Raw genomic sequence first — 20,110 nt, 5'->3', positions numbered from 1 at the left:
TGCCAAAAAGATATGTTTTTTGACAAAATTGTCGAAAAATATTTTTTTGACGTTTTTAAAGAAGTCTTAATATTTTTTTGCAGAAAATGACCTAAAAATTTTGTTTGCAGCCAAAATTTCAAAAATGCTTGCTTTTCCAAAATTATCTTTAGAAGTCTTTGTTTATGTTTTTTTGCCAGAATTGTCTGCAAAGTTCTGTTTTCCCCTAAATGGTCAAAAAATCTCATTTATGTCAAAATGATGAAAAACTCCTAACTTTTGTAAAAATTGCCCAAAAAACTCCCGCTTTTTGCCCAAATGTTCAAAAAATCCTGTTACCAAAATTAGAAAAATTATTGCTTTTACCAAAATTATCCTTAAAAGTCCTGTTTAGGGCCAAATCATTGTAAGATTTAATTTTTTTCGTAACTAATTATCATGATTTCATTTAAGATACATTATTTCCTGATATTAAGTCACTTATGTATCTAATACCTTGTGACTGTTTAAACAATATTTATATATGTATAAAAAAATATTGTTTTTTTGCCAAAATAGATAAATAATTGTAAAAAATAACTTCTGCATTTAGCCAACATTTTCAAAACTGACTGCTTTCTGTCAATTGCTTGCAGGTTTTACTTTTTTTGATGAATTATTGTAGCCAAAGACCTTTTTTTTTGACAAGTTATCCAAAAAATTCTGTTTTATGCCGAAATGGTGAATAAAATCTTGTTGTTAGCCAAAATAGTCTTGAAAGTACAGCTTTTGCAAAAATTGTCAAAAAGTCCTAACGTTTGGCAAAATTTGTCTAAAAAGTGCTGCCTTTTCTATTTTTAAAATCAATCTTCGTAATTTTATATTTTTCCTCTCGATTTCCTTTTCTATTCATTTTTTCTATAGTTCTCTTTAAAAATAGACAAATTCTGACCCGAAAAAAATGTGCAATTACACTTGTAAATTAAATGATACCTATTATGCAGGGCTTTTTTAGTGGGCGAGCGCAGGGGGCAAAGGAAAGTCTAAAATATCGAAAAATTGTCATTAAAACACTAAAAAATGAAAAAATAAATAAATTTTGGTAACTTTTTCAAAAAATTTTGAATATTATTAGATCAGAATAGTAAAATTGAAGTGTGAAAACGAAATCAGAATTACGATGAGATAAAAATTTGGAAATTGCTCTAAATCTAAAATTACGCATTCAAGTTTGTACCTTAGTCCAAGTAGGAACTTAGCTTGTACTTAAATCAAAATGAAAGTTACTTTTTTATACCTATTTCCAAAAATATTAATTGTTTAAACAATAAAAAAATGATTTAGGCACTTTGATTTTTCTTAAAATACAGTGGGGTGATGAAAATTAGGGACTTGTAACTTCAATTTAGCGTCCCCCTTCGGAAGGAAATACAAAAAAAAGGCCTGCCTATATGTTTACCAAATCTACGTAGATAAGATACACAATGTAGTATATTTTTTCAGAATATTTAGGTAAAGAACCTTCGGAAATGCTAAAAAATTGATTTTTCAAACGATTTGTCCCTCTTGATGGAATGATGGGTCAATTTTGGTCGACAATTTTTTTCCTCTCACTGGAAGTTACGTCAATTTTTTTATGGCTTGTAATTTCCATTAAAAAAATATAAATTGTATAATTTATCATTCAACAATTTTTGGAATCAGTTTTTTTTTCATTCACTCTTATCTGATTTTGAACCAATCCATGATCTAGAATGAATTTTAGATGACTTTTCAGTACAATTTTGGGATTTTTTCCAACATTTTTGAATTTTGGTAAGATTTGTTAAACACGTGTGTAGGTGTTTTTGGATTTGAAAAATTTGTATTTTCTGCATTCCATTTCGAAGGATTTTTTCCATCAAGCATTGTGGAAACTTGTTTGAATTGAAAAGAATGTGAGAATTGTAACTGAATCGCTCTGACCTCAATTTGAACTTTTTTGGTATTTTTTTATTCACAGCGCTCATGTTTACAGTTCTTGCTACCTTCAGTAGATGAGCGTTTTGACAACCTTTTGAACACGTTTTTCAAGGTAAAATTTGACGCTCAACATTTTTTGTTCTATACATTTTTTTGCAAATGTGAGCCTTTTGCACACAAAATTTTAATTTTATGAATTGGTAGGAAGAAAGTACTTGTAAAAAGACACATTTCAGCGAAAACCGTTTTTGTGTTGAACCCTTCAATCCGGAGCTGTGGCGGTTCAAAGTTTTCTTTTGTCAATTTTACCTCACCACTATGATGAAAAATTTTGAAAAAAATCGTGTTGAAAAGCCCAGGCTTCCCCTACACATGTCGCGAGGTATCAGAATTTTCTCCCCAATACTCATGGATACCGAATTTTTCTCGAAAAAAACGCGTTTTTTGGCTATACTCTTCAAGGGTGGTTGGTTGGAGGGGGGCGAGGGTGGAAATTCCAGTCGAAAATTTTTTTGGAGGTACGCAACAATAATCCATCATAATTTTTCAAATCTGGGAACATGGCTATTTCACCTATCTTACTTGAGAATACTTTTTTGTCTGTACTAAGACTTCAGTCGATGAATCGTAAGACCTGTTATCACCAGTAACGAATTCGTTTCTCAAATGGACGCAAGGTTAAGGTTACGGAACACCCAAAAGCACTTTATTAAACACATGAAAGGCGCCACCTGAATCGCAAATGCCACCTACAAATAAACAGTCTACTTTAAAAGTGAATGTTTTTTCTCGTCACAGTACGACCAAAAATGAAGCAAAATGTGTCCAGAATAAACTGCAACATATTTTCACTCATATATAGCCCTAAGTACGAGTATCTGTCTTTTATAAAAATGTACCTCGCCAATTCCAATTAGGTACCTGGAGTGGTTTGATATTTTCTCACTGTTTTCAGTAGCTGGTAGAACAGACACGATGGATTGAGTAACTGCCAATGAGAATACGAAGCTGTTATGGATCGAGAATATCTGCGTAATGTAAAACCCAAGATGATTTTCGGTTTCGACGTGATTGAAAAACCGAGTACAAAACCAGATAGAAAGGTCGTCGCGTCATTTGGTCTCGTTTCCATTAGATTGAAAAAATAAACTCATCTCGATAGTTGAGGAGGACTTGCATGTTTTTCAAGTTTTTTATTTATTATTTTACACACAGCATTATCAATTCTATCTCGTTTGTTATTTTAAAATTAAAATCAACTGGCTGACAAGAGAACTTCTACAGGTGTCCGTCTCTGATTTAAACGGGATCGTGATTTTTGGGAAAAGTATGGTCTGAAACCTACATACAGTACATAACTAAAAATTAGGTGCTAAAATTGATTTTTTTTTTATTTTTAGCGAATTTTTGAAAACCTAAAATTGGTCATTTTTGCCAATTTATGCTTTCAAAAAACATACTTTTATATACCAAGGAACATGTAGGTAGGTACATTGGATGGATCGCGAAAAAATTCATTGGATTTCGACACGAATTTAGCACCGAGATTGGTCAACAGCACCGGTCCATATTAGGCTACCTTACCCTATTTCAATTCAGTTCAATTTCTTTTCATAATTTGAAGGGCATATTCCCAATCCAACATTTCTTGATACTGAATATATTTGTTTGAGGCCTTGGATGATTTCATCCGCTAAAATAAACTTCAAATTAAAATATTGTCCATAAAAAATTTCATTGAATACAAAATTATTTGACTTAAGTATACGCGATCGAATTATTCCGACTCTGTGTAAGTAGCCATTTTTTTTTCTTAATTTAATATTTCTTCGACTCAGCAGTGCAAAAATTTTTACTTACTTATACCTAATTCAATATTTTATTGACCACAATTTTTTAGTGGGTTCATTTAACATTAAGAATTTTTATGATAATCAAGTTTTCAATAATATCACGATAAAGTGAATGATAAATTATTATTAAGTTTGATCAAGTATAAATTTAATAAAGTGTCCTTAATATACATACATAGGTACATATTTATGATTTCTAATTATTTGAATAATAAGTATGTTTTTTTACACGGATTTTACAAGAATCCATAATCTGAATTCTGGGAGGATTGTCAGTTCAATTCTGATAAAGTAAAATCTAAAATCCATTCCCATAAGATACTACCCCAGTAGATTATGGATTTTCAATAATCCGGATTTGATCTGTTTAAAATCCAGTAAAAAGAACAACCGGGTTTTCAAAAACTGATTATACATCTGTAAAAAAAAATGACAATCCATATTACAGATTATGCAAAATCAGTGTAAAAAAACATACTTAAAAAATTGGCGCAGTCGGTAGGAATTTCGAATTATTCCGACTCGGAGTAAGTAGGTAATTTTTTTTCTTAATTTAATATTTCTTCAACTCTGTAAAATTTTTTATCTATACCTAACTCAATATTTTATTGACCACAATTTTTTAGTGGGTTCATTCAACATTATACATTTTTATAATAACCAAGTTTTTAATATCACGTTGAAAGTGAATGATAGTTATTATTAAGTTTGATCAAGTATAAATTTAATAGAGTGTGCTTAATATACATAGGTATTTATGATTTCTAATTATTTAAATAATAAAAAATGTATTCAAAATTATAACCATGTGTAGAGAGATACGTGAGGATAAATAAAAACTAAGATAGGCACATAGGCACGTAGTTTAGAGTACCTACACCTAATAGGTACATAAGTGAAATGAAAAAATAGACTCAATCATTCGCGAACAATTCCGTTTCAATAAAATCATAGTATAAGCTAGCCAATTTGTACAGTATCAATGAATAAACGATTGCCGATGCACTGTCATGTCATCTTTGTTATTACACATGTTTGGGGGCATAACAGAAAAAAAAAATTGGCGCAGTCGGTAGGAATTTCAAATTATTCCGACTAGGTGTAAGTAGGTAATTTTTTTCTTAATTTAATATTTCTTCAACTCTGTAACATTTTTTATTTATACCTAACTCAATATTTTATTGACCACAATTTTTTAGTGAGTGCTTAATATGCATATTTATAATGTTTAATTATTTAAATAATTTACGAAAAAATTTGAATTTGATTTGTACATATTTTATTTACAAAAATTAACCAAGCTGTTCACTGTTCAGTAACTGGTTCCAATATAAGTAACATTTAGAGCTTCGTTACCTAATTACATATTCAAGTTCACTAATTACCTCAACATTTTTTTCTCGGTGATCGAGGTACCTTAGCTGACTTTTAATCAGAGACCCATGACGCCTTGAATTTTGAAAATCTGACTAAAAACACGCATTATTGTTAACTGTAGAAATAGCCAAAATAAAATCCGCAGCAAAATCGACCCTCACTCTCCATACATTTAGATCATGGGAGGAACTTTAAAAAAAAGCTGAAACTACTGTTTATACTGTTCAATATACTAATGACCCTGATTAATCTCGATAAGCAGGTTGAAAATAAGCCACGACTCGATTTTTAGCTGCCCAAATCTATTTTCATGCCTTCTAGAGAAATTCTTAAATTTTGGAGAAATCGAAAATCGCGCTAGAGGCTCTCGAATAGCTCGAAATGGCTCGGATCCGAAAGATTGATTTTAGACAATATACTTTACTTACCCACAACTATTCGAGCAAATTTCAAAAATTTTCATTCAAAAAGAAAACTTGATTTTTCAAATTTTTTCCTCATAAGTACTAAATCTTCCAGCTGAATAGTACAGCAGGTCATAACAAAAAAGCAATCTTAATTCGAAAACATCATTCGATTGGGCAGAAAAAACAATGATAGGCCTATCTCAAAATGTAAAATTATCACAGACCTGTCACGCAGGCAGGTACCTACTAGTCACGTTATTTTACTGACGTAGAACAAAAATACACTCGAGAGAAACCTCGAAACAACGACATTCGAGAAAGAAAAAAAGAAGGAAGTTGGGAAACGAATAGATGAAGAGGATGCAATTAAAACAGAAAAGAACTCGAATAGTAATACGAAGCCAGTCAACAGGGCATGGCCACCGAATAGTTGGTTTTGGAAACAAGATAATATTTCGGTTAATTAGGTATAGCGGGGTGGTTTCTAGTGAACAGAAAAGTACCTGCTTCGAATATCTCATTTTTACTCTGCCCTCGGTGCTTAAGATTGACTCGACTTGATTGCTATTTACAATACACAAAGTGACAGCTCACTGCGTTAGTCTCAGCAGAGCTAAAACAATTAGATTCTAAAATGAGAGTAAATTTTCGGCTGTTCACGGTTTTTAAATCTGGCTCAGGATTTATTGGTTCCAATTGCGGTAGGTTTGTCTTACATATACTCGACGCGACGACCGACGACGTCGTATAATGAAATTTTTCACCAAATCGTAGGTCGTGAGAGTAACAAGATGAGTTAAAATTGCGCTCGCGCTCACCCCCTCATCACCCAGTGTAATATACGTAGACGTACATAATGACTGACTATAGATATAGGTAAAAGGGTAAGCAGAAAGAGTGTTTAATCAAATGTCAACGTCGACGATGTTTTTTCATTTCTGACAAGCAGATTAAAGTAAACTACTGTTTTCATCGATAAATATAATGTTGCGGAGCGGCAGCGACGCTCGAGGTGTTGAAATGTTTAACTTTGTAACACGCTTTGATGGTTCGGCTATGACTAATGGTTTGGATTATTTTCGCGCGTAATTTCCACCGCTCTGTTGCTGATGACGCGATGAGAAAGTAGACAGGATTTTTGTACGTGGAGATAGACAGAAATACAAGAATAGAAGAGCAAAGCAAAAGACGCCAATGTATCGTGCAGAGTAACAGAATGAGAAAGTGTGAAACAGATTGTCTGCGGGGGTTAGCGATGGTTTTTGTTTCTGTTTCAGAATAACAAGACCCCATCGGCCGAAGAACTGTCGGGTTGAGTTCTTCGTAATTTTGCTACTATCCTGAGAAATTAGACAGGCATATTGGTATAAGAAACGGCACCAAAATCGATCCCAGGGTTCGCTTGAAAGCATAATTAATTGCGGTTGCACTTGAGAAGGCACGATGGAAGCCTCTTTCAAAGATATCCTTGTTGATACTTGAATTAACATTACAGAATAGGAAACTCGATATCTGTCAATTTTTCGCACAAGAATCTGTCGATCAAAGTTTTCAAACTCAAAAGTGAAAAAATCAATAAAAAATTTGAAATTGAGTTTGAATTCAAAATTTAAATTTTTAGTTCACTATTTTACGTAATATACGTCACAAATCTGCGTCGAGAAGATAAGAGGAAGGGGGTCAATCGGAAACAGTTTCATCACACGATTCATAATTCTATTTTTCTCCATTTTATCTTTCATAAATTTAAACGCAATTCGACCGTGCTGTTCAACACTTTATCTTGCCAATGAGTAGACTACTGGTCGTTATCGCGGTTGGTAATATTTTGGTGAAAATTAATACTCTCCTTTTCACCGATTTCAATAGCACGGTAATTTAATTAACTACAAAGTCATTATAGAACGAGTCACACGGTAATATATAATTAAAATGGCATTACACCAAAATATGACCGTTTATATGTATGAGTGGTCTAGAGACGTTAGTTGAATACGTCAAAATGATAACCCTCTCCCCCACCCGTGTACTTACGAATTTCGCTCCAATTCAATGTCTTTGTACGCGATACACCATCCGCACTTACACATGCGAAATACTGGCATACGTACAACTGGCTCTACGATAGCAATAGCAAACACAAGATTGATGAAAAACAAGAAAAATTGTGATTGATTTTAAAATGTTTTATTTTAAAAGATTAAAAGAAACAATAATTTAAACGTTAGAACATTCAGGACGTCTTTTAAAATACCTACACTACATTAAACAGCTACAGTGTTCGATTTTCAGACTGTTTAATGTCAATTCAACTCAGAGGTTGGAAAGCTTTCTTTTGAAATAATTTTTGCCTCCAATTTTGTCCGCCATTTTTACGACTTGCCTCGTCATCTGTTCCTGGACCGGATTGCGAAGGGAGAGGGGCTGATTTAGGTAGGGTAATAGGTATGTCGAAGTTGGCCATGGGCGGTGTAAGCATAGGTGCTTTGAAAGTATTGAAAGAGGGTGGAGAAGGCGGAAGATCATCGAAGCTGGCAAATATTGATGGTTTGCCGATATTGTTATTGATTTGAGGAGTAATAAGGGGACTCAGTGGAGATTTCATGTTGTTATTCATGCCAAATGGTTTTGTGAAGAGAGGAGACGGTGGAGTAATCTGTGGCGGTGATGGTGGTGAGGGTAGTATAGCTGGAGGGCTTGGATTATGATGCTCATCAGATACTAAATCTGAGGGCAGTTCTTCAGAAGTGAAGAGTTTATTCAGGTCTAAAGAAGGTTTTTTGAAACCAGGAGGTGGTGCTGTACTGGGGGGCGAAAGAGGTGATGGAGCAGTCAATGGCGGAGGGGAAGGCTTCAAGTCGTGACTGCTGGGATGCTCTTCAGAATGTAATTCATCTGGTAGTTCCTCTGAAGTGAATAAACTATTGAAATTTAGTGGTTTTTTAATGTCAGGGGGAGGAGTAATGACTGGAGAAGGTATAGAGGGAGGCGGTTCATGGGGAGAAACTGATGGAAGTGCCAATGGACCAGAAATTGGCGTAGATGATGGATTATTGAATGAGTTTGAAGGTAATGGTGATGAATTGTCTGCGCCAGGAGGTAGCTTAATTTTGAGAGATGATGGATTTTCTGAACCGAGAGGTGAAGCTGGTATATTTTTAGTCTGAAGTGGTGAGTTTTGAAGGGGGTCAGGGGATGGAAGGGATGGTTGAACTGCAGCTGAAGGATGGTTCGGCGATGAAGGTCCTGCAGAATCAGGTAGACTGGATAAAGGCGAGGGAAGTAATGAACTTGGGGTGTTTGTAATTGGCTGTTGTTGAAGAGTCTGTGGCGTGTTGGATTGGGGAGAAAATGAAGGTGAACCTGGTAGATTTAATGGTGAATTTACTTTTGTATTATCCAATAATGGTGGCGATGGTGCAGATAACAGGGGAGTATTTGGATTTTGTAGGTTTACAGGATGTTCTTTTGGACTAATGATTGATGGAAGTTGATTGCTATTAGGTGTATTGTTGATATTGTTAAGATCTTTCGCCACAAGAGGAGAAGTTGGTGGCAAATTGGGTGCTTGTAATGGTAATGGAGGTACATTTTCAATTGTATTGGATGGTTTTTGTTTCGGCAATACATTTGATGGTGATTTTGTGGATGATTTAAATGATGGTTTTGGACGATTATGCAAAAATTCCATCGAATCGTCGGATATATCAACTTCGTCATCTAACCAGGGGATCGAATCATCCAATTCATCAAATGGTGATGAAGGATGAGATGGAGGTGCAGAATGAATAGGATTGGGTAACAGAGAAGGTGGCGGAGTAGAACTGCTTTGAACAGGTTTTGATATTGGACTGGATAACAAAGATGGCGCAGTAGTTGGATTGATGGGAGATTTCAGTATTCCAGAACTGGGATTAGGTAACTGCAGATTATTAGTGGTTGCCAGAGGAGTGGGTAAAGCAGGATTGTTTATTGAATCAGGATGAACTGGTGTGATGGTAATTGGAGTTGGCATGGATGGAAATGAGCTCTGCGGTTTTGACTTCGATTGATCAGGAGCGATATTTTCTGATTTGCCAGTTGGCGTTTGTCCCAATGGTGGTGTATTTCCAACTGGTGAATTTGATTGATTAGGAGTGGTATCTTTAGATTTGCCAGTTGAAATTTGTCCCAGTGGCGTATTTCCAAGTGATGTTGGTGAACCAGTTGGTAATGGTTGTTTAGTTACAGAAGAAAGCGGCAACAATGAATTATCCGAAGGAATTGGGTTTAATGGAGTAAGAGAATCATCTTTTGATTTTCCAGCAGAAGTGTGGTCCAGTGATGGTACATTTCCAATGGTTGGAGTTGAACCAGTTGAAGTTTGCCCCAAAGATGGTGTATTTTCTATTAATGGAGTTGAACCAGATGGTAGTGCTTGTTTAATAACAGGAGAAGGTGGGAACAAGGTATTATCTGAAGGAATTGGATTTGATGAAATGGGAGAGCCATCTTCTAATTTTCCAGGAGAACCTCGATCCAGTGATGGTATATTTCCTATTGATGGAGTTGAATCAGTAGGTAATGTTTGTTTAGTGATAGAGGAAGGTGGCAACAATGGATTATCAGAGGGAATCTGGTTCAATGAAGTGGGAGAGCCATCTATTAATTTACTAGCAGAAGTTTGTCCTAGTGACGGAGGTGAATCAGTTGGTAGCATTAGTTTAGCAGCAGGAGAAAGTGGCAACATATGGTTATCCGACGGAATTGAATTCAAGACATCTGGTGACAAATTAGAAATTTTATTTTGGACTGGTGTACTTTTACTCGGAGAGACATTTGGAGTCCCTTGAGATGCCTCTTTCGTTTCTGCAGCAGGATTGATAGTTGGCTGCTTTAAATCCAAAACATTAGAATTCAGAGATGGCTGGAGATTTTCTGATGTAATTGGTGGGGAGTTTGATGTCAAAGGTGTTGATTTACCATTCAATAATGTTGGTAGGATTTCATTGTGATCAACAATACTTGGTTGATTCAAGGGAAGAACATTTTTGCTTCCTGGGGGTATGACAGAATTCATATTATCTTTCAAAGTTGAAGGTTGTGGTATTGTGGAATCTTGTACATTTACTGGTGAACTGGGTAGATTATTCAATGGCTTCACTAATGGTACACTTGATGGTGATTTCACATTGTTATCTGGAGAAAGTAAATTAGCAAGAGATGGGCTATTCTTCATGGGTGAACTTTCAAGTGCAGGTATTGAAGCATCGTTAGATATCGAAGGTTTCACATTTGTGAGCATCAGCTGGTCTTGAGATGGGCTAGTTGAAAATCCATTGGTGTTGGTAATCTGTGGTGAGGAATTTGGAATATTTTTCTGTGGCTTTGAACCAGCATTCTTTAGTTTGTCAAGTAATGAGGCAAACTTTGGATTAGCTGTTAAAGGTGATGACATTTTTTCAGTGTTTGGACTACTCAGACCATCACCAACAGGCTGTTCAGGAAGACCTGATTCATGTGTAATAGAATGTTCAATTGTAGGGTTTTTATCAACTAAGTGATCTGAAGGAAGCGAGTTCTCATTATCTAATGACCTCCCTATATTCAAAAGCGGCAGAGAATTACCTGATGGGGAAAGACTTGAGGTAGGGGTAACTTTTTCAATTGATTTTAAAGGTTGACTATTTTTGTTACTGCTTGATGGCAGAAGAGTTGCATTGGAATCATCTGAGGGTAGTTCTTTATTATTCAATGAAGGTGTGCTTGATGATGAGTGTTCTGGCTTTGATAGAAGTGTCTCAAAAGGATTTCCATCAGTTGGCATGAGTATGGGTGATAGAGAAGATATAGGCATTTGTTTGAGAGATGGTTTGAGTTCATCTTTTTCACTGGTTGACACATCGTGCTTTCCATTTCCTTTAGGTTGGCCACCAATTCCAGGATTACTTTCGAGAGTTGGACTTGCAGATGCATTTTTTTCTGATGTTGAGGGCAGCACACTTGAAGTTGATGGATTTGGAAGTGATATAATGGATTGACCAGAGGGAGTACCTAGTGGTGAATTCAGATTGGTTTGTGGTGAAACTAATGGTCCATCATTGGATGATGCTACATTGGGATTTGATTTACTTTTCAGTGTGTCCTTACTTGGATTAATGACGTCCTGCGAAGAGACAGGTGAGTTGGAGACATTTGATGATGATGATGGATTCACATCTTTCTTTGAGGACAGTTCTGAAATAGGCGAATTGTTTGACACAGGAATTTCTTTATTTGATGTAAAAACACCAACGCTGGGTGGAGCAGAAACACTCAATTTTTCTGGTAAATTACCTATGATTGGAGTTGTGCCACCTGGTGTGTGACCTGCATTTGATGAATCAGTTGAAGTGGGAGATTTTAATCCCTGTGATTTTGGAGATACAAATGAACTTGAAGTAGGAGAGTTGTTTGAAAGAGCACCTGGTAGGCCTTTGTCAACCATACTGTTCATGATGTTCTCAGGAGAAATAACCAATGGCGAGGAATTGGAGAGATTTTGATCAGATTGATCTTTTGCTATATCAGACATTGGTGAAAGCAATGTATTTGGCTGAGAAAGAGAACCTTCACCTGGCAAATTTGCAACACTTGCATCACCTTTTGGTTTCAAGTTACCAAGTTGTTTATTCAACAAGGGAGGAGATTTTTCTGGCATTCCTGAAGTATCACTGTCAGAGCCTCCACCAAACATTTTCTCTGATGGTTGAGATGGAGCCGCTGTAAGTAAAGAAGCTCCATTTGCAATTTGAGGGGAGCTAGTTGAAATATCACGAGTAGATGGAATGTTGGGCATACGTGATGCTTTTGCATTAATTGGTTGGTCAATTGATTTGTTATTAGGATTACTTTTGATAGGCAACGGATTTTGACCACTAGATGAAGGACTTTGAGATGTGGGTGAAGAATCACTTCCAGGTTTTAACTTGTTAGCTAATCCTTGAAGAATAGTGTCATTAGGCTCAACTGTTGGACCTATAGTAATGCTTGATGGATCATTGTTTGACAGACTTTGCAGGTGCAATGATGGATCACCAGATTTCAGTTGATTCACTAAATTTTCAAGATATTTGTCCTCTGGGGCTTGTAATGGTTGTTTTGTTACATCCACTGTGCCATTTGATGGATTGCTAACTGAAGAGTTGGTTGGACTAGGAGAAAGATGGGTTTCAGATTTCAATTTATCCACCAATTCTTTAATCTTCTTATCACTTGGAACACTACCAGGTGGCAAATTTTCACTCAAAAGTTTTTTAGCCAATAACACATTTGGAGATGCGGATGGATCTGTTGACTGAACTATGCTGGGGTCTGCAGAATTGGGAGATGATGGAACACCTGAAGAAGGATGGTTTTCAGATTTCAATTTATCCACCAATTCTTTAATCTTCTTATCACTTGGAACACTACCAGGTGGCAAATTTTCACTCAAAAGTTTTTTTGCTAGTAACACATCAGGCAAAGATGAGATATGTGGCACAGATGGATCACTTATTGATTTTTGAGAATCAGTGAGAGGTGATGGACTTGATGGATTGCTATCCAAAGAGTTGGGAACACCTGAGGAAGGATGGTTTTCAGATTTCAATTTATCTACCAATTCTTTAATCTTCTTATCACTTGGAACACTTCCAGGTGGCAAATTTTCACTCAAAAGTTTTTTTGCTAGTAACACATCAGGCAAAGATGAGATATGTGGCACAGATGGATCACTTATTGATTTTTGAGAATCAGTGAGAGGTGATGGACTTGATGGATTGCTAACCAAAGAGTTGGGAACACCTGAAGAAGGATGGTTTTCAGATTTTAATTTATCTACCAATTCTTTAATCTTCTTATCACTTGGAACACTTCCAGGTGGCAAATTTTCACTCAAAAGTTTTTTTGCTAGTAACACATCAGGCAAAGATGAGATATGTGACACAGATGGATCACTAATTGATTTTTGAGAATCAGAAGGTTTACCATCCAATTTATTCTTAAGCAAACCTGCAAGTGGTGATGTGGATGAATCTTTCGACTGAACAGTACCAGAGTCAGCAGAATTGATGGCTGAAGGACTTGATGGATTGCTAAGAGAGTTAGGAAGACCTGAAGAATCTTTGAGCTTTTCATCGCTAGGAACACTATTGGGTGGTAAATTTTTACTCAGAAGTTGTTTTGCCAACGACACATCAGGTAAAGATGAAATACCAGGCACAGAGGGATCACTTACTGATTTCTGAGGATTCGTGAGAGCTGATTTAGAAGGTTTTGTTTCATTCAGTTTATTCTCAAGCAAGTTTGTGAGTGGAGATGTGGATGGATCTTTCAACTGAACTGTTTTGGGGTTAGAAGAATCAATAATTGATGAACTTGTTGAAGGGCCACTAGGGTGCTCAATATTCAGGGGATCATGTTCAGGAGAAATACTTGAAGGCGAATTCAATTTTGATGGTGTGTTGGATAACGGAACTGACAAACCAGCAAGTTGGGGGTTATTCAAAAATGGTTTTGAATTGTTCAATTGCTTCAAACTTTGAGGCACATCTGCCATATGATCAGGTACATCTCTGCCTCCTTTATGCATCATTGGTGATGAGTGATAAGGGGTACCTGGCACATATGGCGATTTTTCAGCAACAATTTCTTCAGGTTTTGGATAGATTGAGTCACTAGGTGAAAGGAGAGAAGTTGATGGATCTTTTGATACAGGTGATTTCATTTCAGGATCCAAATTCTTTGAAGATTCACTTGGTGTAGATGAAAACATAGTTGATGGGATTTGTTTATTGAGTAATTTGGCAAGCAAATTGGCAGGTGCCGTTGGTTTTGCATCAAGAATTGCTTTCTTTTCAGTAGGCGAGTTTGAAAGACTGTCCAGGGCATTAATGAGTGGAGTTTGTTTTGCATCAGATGGTATTTTGTCCGCAGGAGAAAGATCAACATTGCCCTTGGGACTAGCAACAAGCCCATTTTGAGCATCAAGTAGTTGACTTGGAGAATTATTGAGCAACGGCGTTTTGATATCAGACTTATCTGACTTTTCACCTCCTTTCACAGGAGAACCACCAGGGCTAGGATTTTCTTTGCTGAGTGATTGACTTGACTTACTGTTCAACAAAGGTGATTCTGAAACAGACGTTTCTGGATGTTTGGCAGGACTATTCAACTTATTGGGTGATTTATTTGATGAACTATTAGGTGAAGATGGTTTTATGCCATCATTCAAAAGTGATTTGGACGGTTCTTGCGGTATCAACCCTCCCAGAACAGATGGATTACCTGATACTGAGTTGACAACATTGGATGAAGGCAAACCATCGGACGATTTCACATTGTTCAGTGCTGTGGGTGAAAAACTATCCATGTGCTTGAGCTCTGGTGATCCATTCACAGGTTCGCTAGAAGTTGGCCACAGTGAACCCAATGAGAACATACTGCTTGGGGCATTGGCTATTGTATCACTTGATGGAGCCATCTGTTTGTTCACTTTTTGCGGACTTGAATCTTGAGGGGACAATTGCTGTGTTGGCAAAATAATATCAGCAGGGTATTTATTTGAATCTGATGTTGGGTACTTCGGGTTTGCTAACAGTCCATCATTGCCTTTCAGAGGATTAGAGCCAATAACTGTAGATGTATCAGGAGATTTTCCAGATGAGATTTGAGACATAGGAGATGACATTGAATTAGGCTCATCTTTCAATAATTTCTGCAAGGGTCTCTTCATTTTGGCTGGTATAATATCACCTTGTATGTCACGGGTATTTGGTTTTGAAGTATTTTGGGATTTGTCACTTGAAGTAATTGGAGTGAGCATCATGGGCATATTGTTGAGTAATTTCTGTGATGATCCATTCAGTTCTTTTGGAGTAGGAATATTTTGCAAATCATGGCTACTTGGATTTGATATATCTCTAGGGGTACCTTCTTGAGTTAGCATGGCATTGGGCATATTCTTGAGTAACTGTTGTACAGATCCATTACCTTTTTCTGGGGTAAGATCATCATGCATGTCATGGTTTTGCAGATTGGGTACATCTGTAGGTATTCCTGAGAGTATCAATGGCGTAGACAAAGAATTGGGCATGTTTTTGAGTGACTGTTGTAATGGCCCATTGACTTTTAGAGATATTGGACTATCATGCCCAATAATGCTCTCAAGACCTGGTAATTTTTCTAATTTGCTTCCCATAACTGGTCTGACATGAACATCATCTCTAACCAAAGGTGAATCTCCTAGCTTGCTTCCGGGAATTCCTTGAAGAGTTACATTCTCAGGCAACACTTCTTGGGTTGATGTTGCATTTGGAGTTTTTTTGGGCTTTGGAATTCCTTGAGGAGTTAAATTCTCAGGCAACACTTCTTGGGTTGATGTTGCATCTTGGGTCTTTTTGGGCTTCTTGAATTGTTTACTATCATTAGATGGCTCATCAGGTAACTGTGAAGAACTTATTGATGCACTTGAAATTGTTGACACATTTTTCTTCTTCTTAGGGTTGCTGACAAGGTCGGGTGAAGATGGTAGGGTTTCCATTGAGCTATCATCAATGATACTTTCTTTCTTATCAGAAGGCAAGGAGGGTAAAACTTTCTTTTTCTTGTGATGTTTGGTTTTTCCTGCATCAGGTACCATTTTTTCAGGAGAGCTTTCATCACTATCTTTGTCACCAGGCAATTGTTGAGATTGAGAAGAAATGGGCAATGGTTTATTTTTCTTATGTTTCTTCTTTTTATGTTTGGTGACTGTACCATCAGGAGAAATTTCCTCCGATGAACTTTCATCACTATTTGCTTGAGATGGTTTATCCTTCTTTCGCTTATGTTTATTGATTTTTCCATCAGGTGAAGACTCCACCATAGGTTCATTTGTCTTTTGACCAGATAATCCTCCAATTGAAGGTATTTTTTTGGCAGTATCTTCATCGCTATCATCTTCATCACTATCAGAATTATTTTTCTTTACATCTTCTGGTTTTGCTTGTGATGTCAAAGTATCATTCTTATTCTTTGGTTTTCTGTGTTTTTTCCTAGTTTTAAGTTCTGGTTGGGATCCTGGAGATGTGGTCTCTTCACTGGAACTCTCATCACTATCTGATGGTTTTTTCTTATGCTTTCTTTTCTTTTTAGGTTCAGAATCAGATCCTGGGGGAGAAATCACTTTAGTTGGACTTTCATCACCATCTAATGACTTTTTGTGATGTTTCTTTTTCTTTGGATGTTTAGATGGTGTGTTCTGAAGAGAATATTCTTCTGATGAACTTTCGTCACTATCAGATGGCTTTTTGTGGTGTTTTTTTCTCTTTTTATTTTTACTTGGAGTACCCGGTGCAGCAATTTCTTGAGCTGAACTGTCATCACTATCTAATGATTTCTTGTGATGTTTCTTTCTTTTTTTGGGTTTGCTTGGAGCGCCAGGAGGAGTGATTTCTTCTGAGGAACTTCCATCACTATCTGATGGTTTCTTGCGATGCTTCTTCCTCTTCTTATGTTTGGTTGGAGTACCAGTTGGAGAAATTTCTTCTGATGAACTTTCATCACTCTCCGATGGTTTTTTGTGGTGCTTCTTTCTCTTTTTGTGAGGGACTGGAGTACCAGATGGAGAAATTTCTTCAGATGAACTTTCATCACTATCACTTTCAGAACTTTCAGGGTGATGTTTTCTCTTCTTATGTTTTTTGTGCTTGCCATGTTTACGATGTTTCTTTTTTGGTTTTCCCAGAGTTTCATCGATAGATCCCATGTCTGGGAAGACATCCTCCTCAAAATCTTTGGTGTCTGGTATTTTCCTCAATTTATGGCGTTTCCTTTCTTTAGGTGTTTTGTTTGGAAGATCTTCTTTGAGCAATGCGCTTTCAGGTTCAGGAGAATCTAAAGATCTTCCACTGTTGCTAGATGGAATCGGAGTTGCAATCTGGGACACATTATTTCCCCAAGGTGATCCAATAGAGGGGCCAGATTGAACAGGTGACTGATCAGGGTTCGGCATATTTGCGCCTTGGGGACCAGATCCAGCAGGCCAATTCCATGAGGGCCACTTCCAAGAACCGCCAGAATTTGGACCTTGATTCGGAGATTGACCAGCTGATGGCAACGGTGGTGGCATATTCGATTTGTCAACTCCGCCATCTTTTGGAGCACCTTTTCCGTTACCCCATCCCCACCACCAACCTCCTGATGGTTTATCTGCAGCAGTTGGCCCAACTGTAGGATTCTGGCCAGGTCCACTGTTGTTCGGAGAGTTTCCCCCTGGGCCCCAAAGCGAAGGACTCCACCATCCATTGTTTGGAGATTGCCCCGGTGTCTCATCCAGCTTAGGTTTTTTGGCATCATTTTCTTCCGAACTGTTTTCTCCACTGTTGTTGACACGTTTTCTTTTACGATTTTTTCTCTGCTCATTAGATTCGTTGATTCTATCTTGAAGTTGTCTAATGACGTCGTCATTTTGCACTTTTTTCTCGAGTTCAGCAGGATCGCTGGTTGGTTTAACTATCTGGACACCATCAGGCGACAACATACCCTCTTTGAGGAAATATCTGCAAATATTCTGATACAATGGTTTCTCAGGTGAATCCCGCAGAACTTCAAACGTCTCTATGACGTCGTGTTTGTAAGGTAATTTTTTAATCAAATTTATAATACGTTTCTGATTTTCTGGCGAATTGACGTCGAATTTCGTAGGTTTTGGTTTTAACCACGAAGAGAAATACGAACGTGTAGGAGGCTCCTCCGGTTCCACATTGATGCCTTCTTTCATAACTTCAGCACTGACATTAGGATCAAGTTGAGCCAAGGGTCGCGGTCTCAAGCGTCGGAATAGATATTTCAATGAAGGAAACCTACGTTTCATTTCTTGCTTCAATTCCTTTCCCGATAGATCGGTTGTGTAAAGAAATTTCATCACTTCGAGTTCGAGCTCTGGAACTGTAGGCATTACTTTGTCCAAATCACGAAATACGGGAGTTCGCATAAATTTAACAACCAGTAGTTGTTTGAATGTGACGTCGGGTGGGAGATCAGGCGAATTCGAAGCATTCGGAACAACGCCCAAACATTTGATGGGCAGTTTTTCCCGGCAGTCGCAGAATACCGTGTTGCATTGCGGGCTGCTTGACAGGCAGCCAAAAGCAGTGCAAAGCAAAGCACATTTTCTTCTGCATCCCGCATCGCCCCATAAAATGCAACTCAGACTTGGTTTCAATCCTACAAGTGAAAAAACGCCGCAATTGGTTCGAATTCTAACAATTTTCGCATCGCAGAAACAGCAAATTAAAATTATTCAATTTACATACCATCTTCCTCAGAATTGAAACTGTCGGCGTTGACTACTGCTGCGGCTGCCGTAATAATAAGTAACAGTGGCAGACATTTTAGGCGCATTCCTGTAGCGGAAGAATCATTCGGAATTTTCGAACGTATAAGACGTTCAGTTTACCTTACACAGGTGAAATTCGTTTCCAAACGGTGGCAAATACTCGATGACGATGCACTTAGATTATAAATATATTGAAAAATTCGTACTACCACGACTAAATATTCATTCGCGCAATACGAAACACGTAACATTGAAATGCAGGTAAAATTTGAGTAATGTATTTTTTAAAACATATTGTAATACTGATACATATCAGCGTAATCGCATCAACTACTGTGCAAACATAGATGGTTCGGGACGAATGTACGCGAATGGGAAAAAATCCCCAACGTCATGTTCCACTGTAACTGAGGCGTCGTATTTGTTTTTTGTGGGCTTCAATTACGTATCACATGCGCGATGAAATGCAGTTACCTAATTTTTTTTCAATTATCAAATGATACGTACAAGGTACATATGTGTGGTACTGTATTGACTGTTTGATGTTCTTTAGGACGACGACGATGTTTGTCATTGAGGCTTGGTATCAGATTTTTTGACAGGTGGAAATATTAAACGCAAAGTGAACTAGGTGAATATTTTTCCTTTCGCGAATCAATGCAATGAATATTATTTATGCTAACTTTATACCTATCAGCCAAATGTAAGATTAACGACAAATCTATTTTTATAAAAATAGCGATAGAATTTTCACTCACAGCATGATTAAGTTTGAAAAAAAATGAACCGATCGATGAACGAAATCGAGTTTTTTGAAGCATTCACACAGAACGTCTGCAGTTTCAAATAGATAATCTGGTTTATTTGCGTCATACAGAACATGTCCAGAGATCGATTTATTGTTTTCAGAAGACTCCAATAGCAAAATATTAGAGAAGAAAAATTCAAAAAAAAAGTGTTACCCAAAAATAAATGATTTGTAAATTTTCAACCGCTCAGTTTAACCCTGAAAGGGGTTTCAGATTTTGATTGGAATGACCGAGGTTGACGTAGAATCTCGTAACATGTTTAGAAAGTAGGCAATTTTTCCCAAAACAAATTGGATAAGAGCTAGGGCGAAAAAACCACGAAGTCATTCCATGCTAAATCGGCGAATTTTTGCACGTTGGGTCTTCGATTTTTAAAAAAAAATTAGATCATGTGTAGAAGTCATCAAATGATGACGAATGACGCAA

General features: G+C 37.0%; 1 protein-coding gene across 1 annotated transcript; it reads right to left on the bottom strand.

Moving 5' to 3' along the window:
- Positions 1-7,186: 7,186 nt before the first annotated feature.
- On the bottom strand, positions 7,187-19,989 carry LOC135845681 (uncharacterized). The gene is made up of 2 exons (XM_065364448.1): positions 18,853-19,989; positions 7,187-18,763 (listed from the first exon to the last, which is right to left on the bottom strand). The coding sequence occupies exons 1-2, from the start codon at positions 18,938-18,940 to the stop codon at positions 7,866-7,868; spliced, it is 10,986 nt and encodes a 3,661-aa protein (XP_065220520.1). The 5' UTR covers positions 18,941-19,989; the 3' UTR covers positions 7,187-7,865.
- Between the last annotated feature and the right edge of the window lie 121 nt (positions 19,990-20,110).

This window comes from Planococcus citri, chromosome 4, assembly GCF_950023065.1.
Source record: "Planococcus citri chromosome 4, ihPlaCitr1.1, whole genome shotgun sequence".
NCBI classification, from domain to species: domain Eukaryota; kingdom Metazoa; phylum Arthropoda; class Insecta; order Hemiptera; family Pseudococcidae; genus Planococcus; species Planococcus citri.
This window is presented reverse-complemented; position numbering and strand designations above follow the sequence as displayed.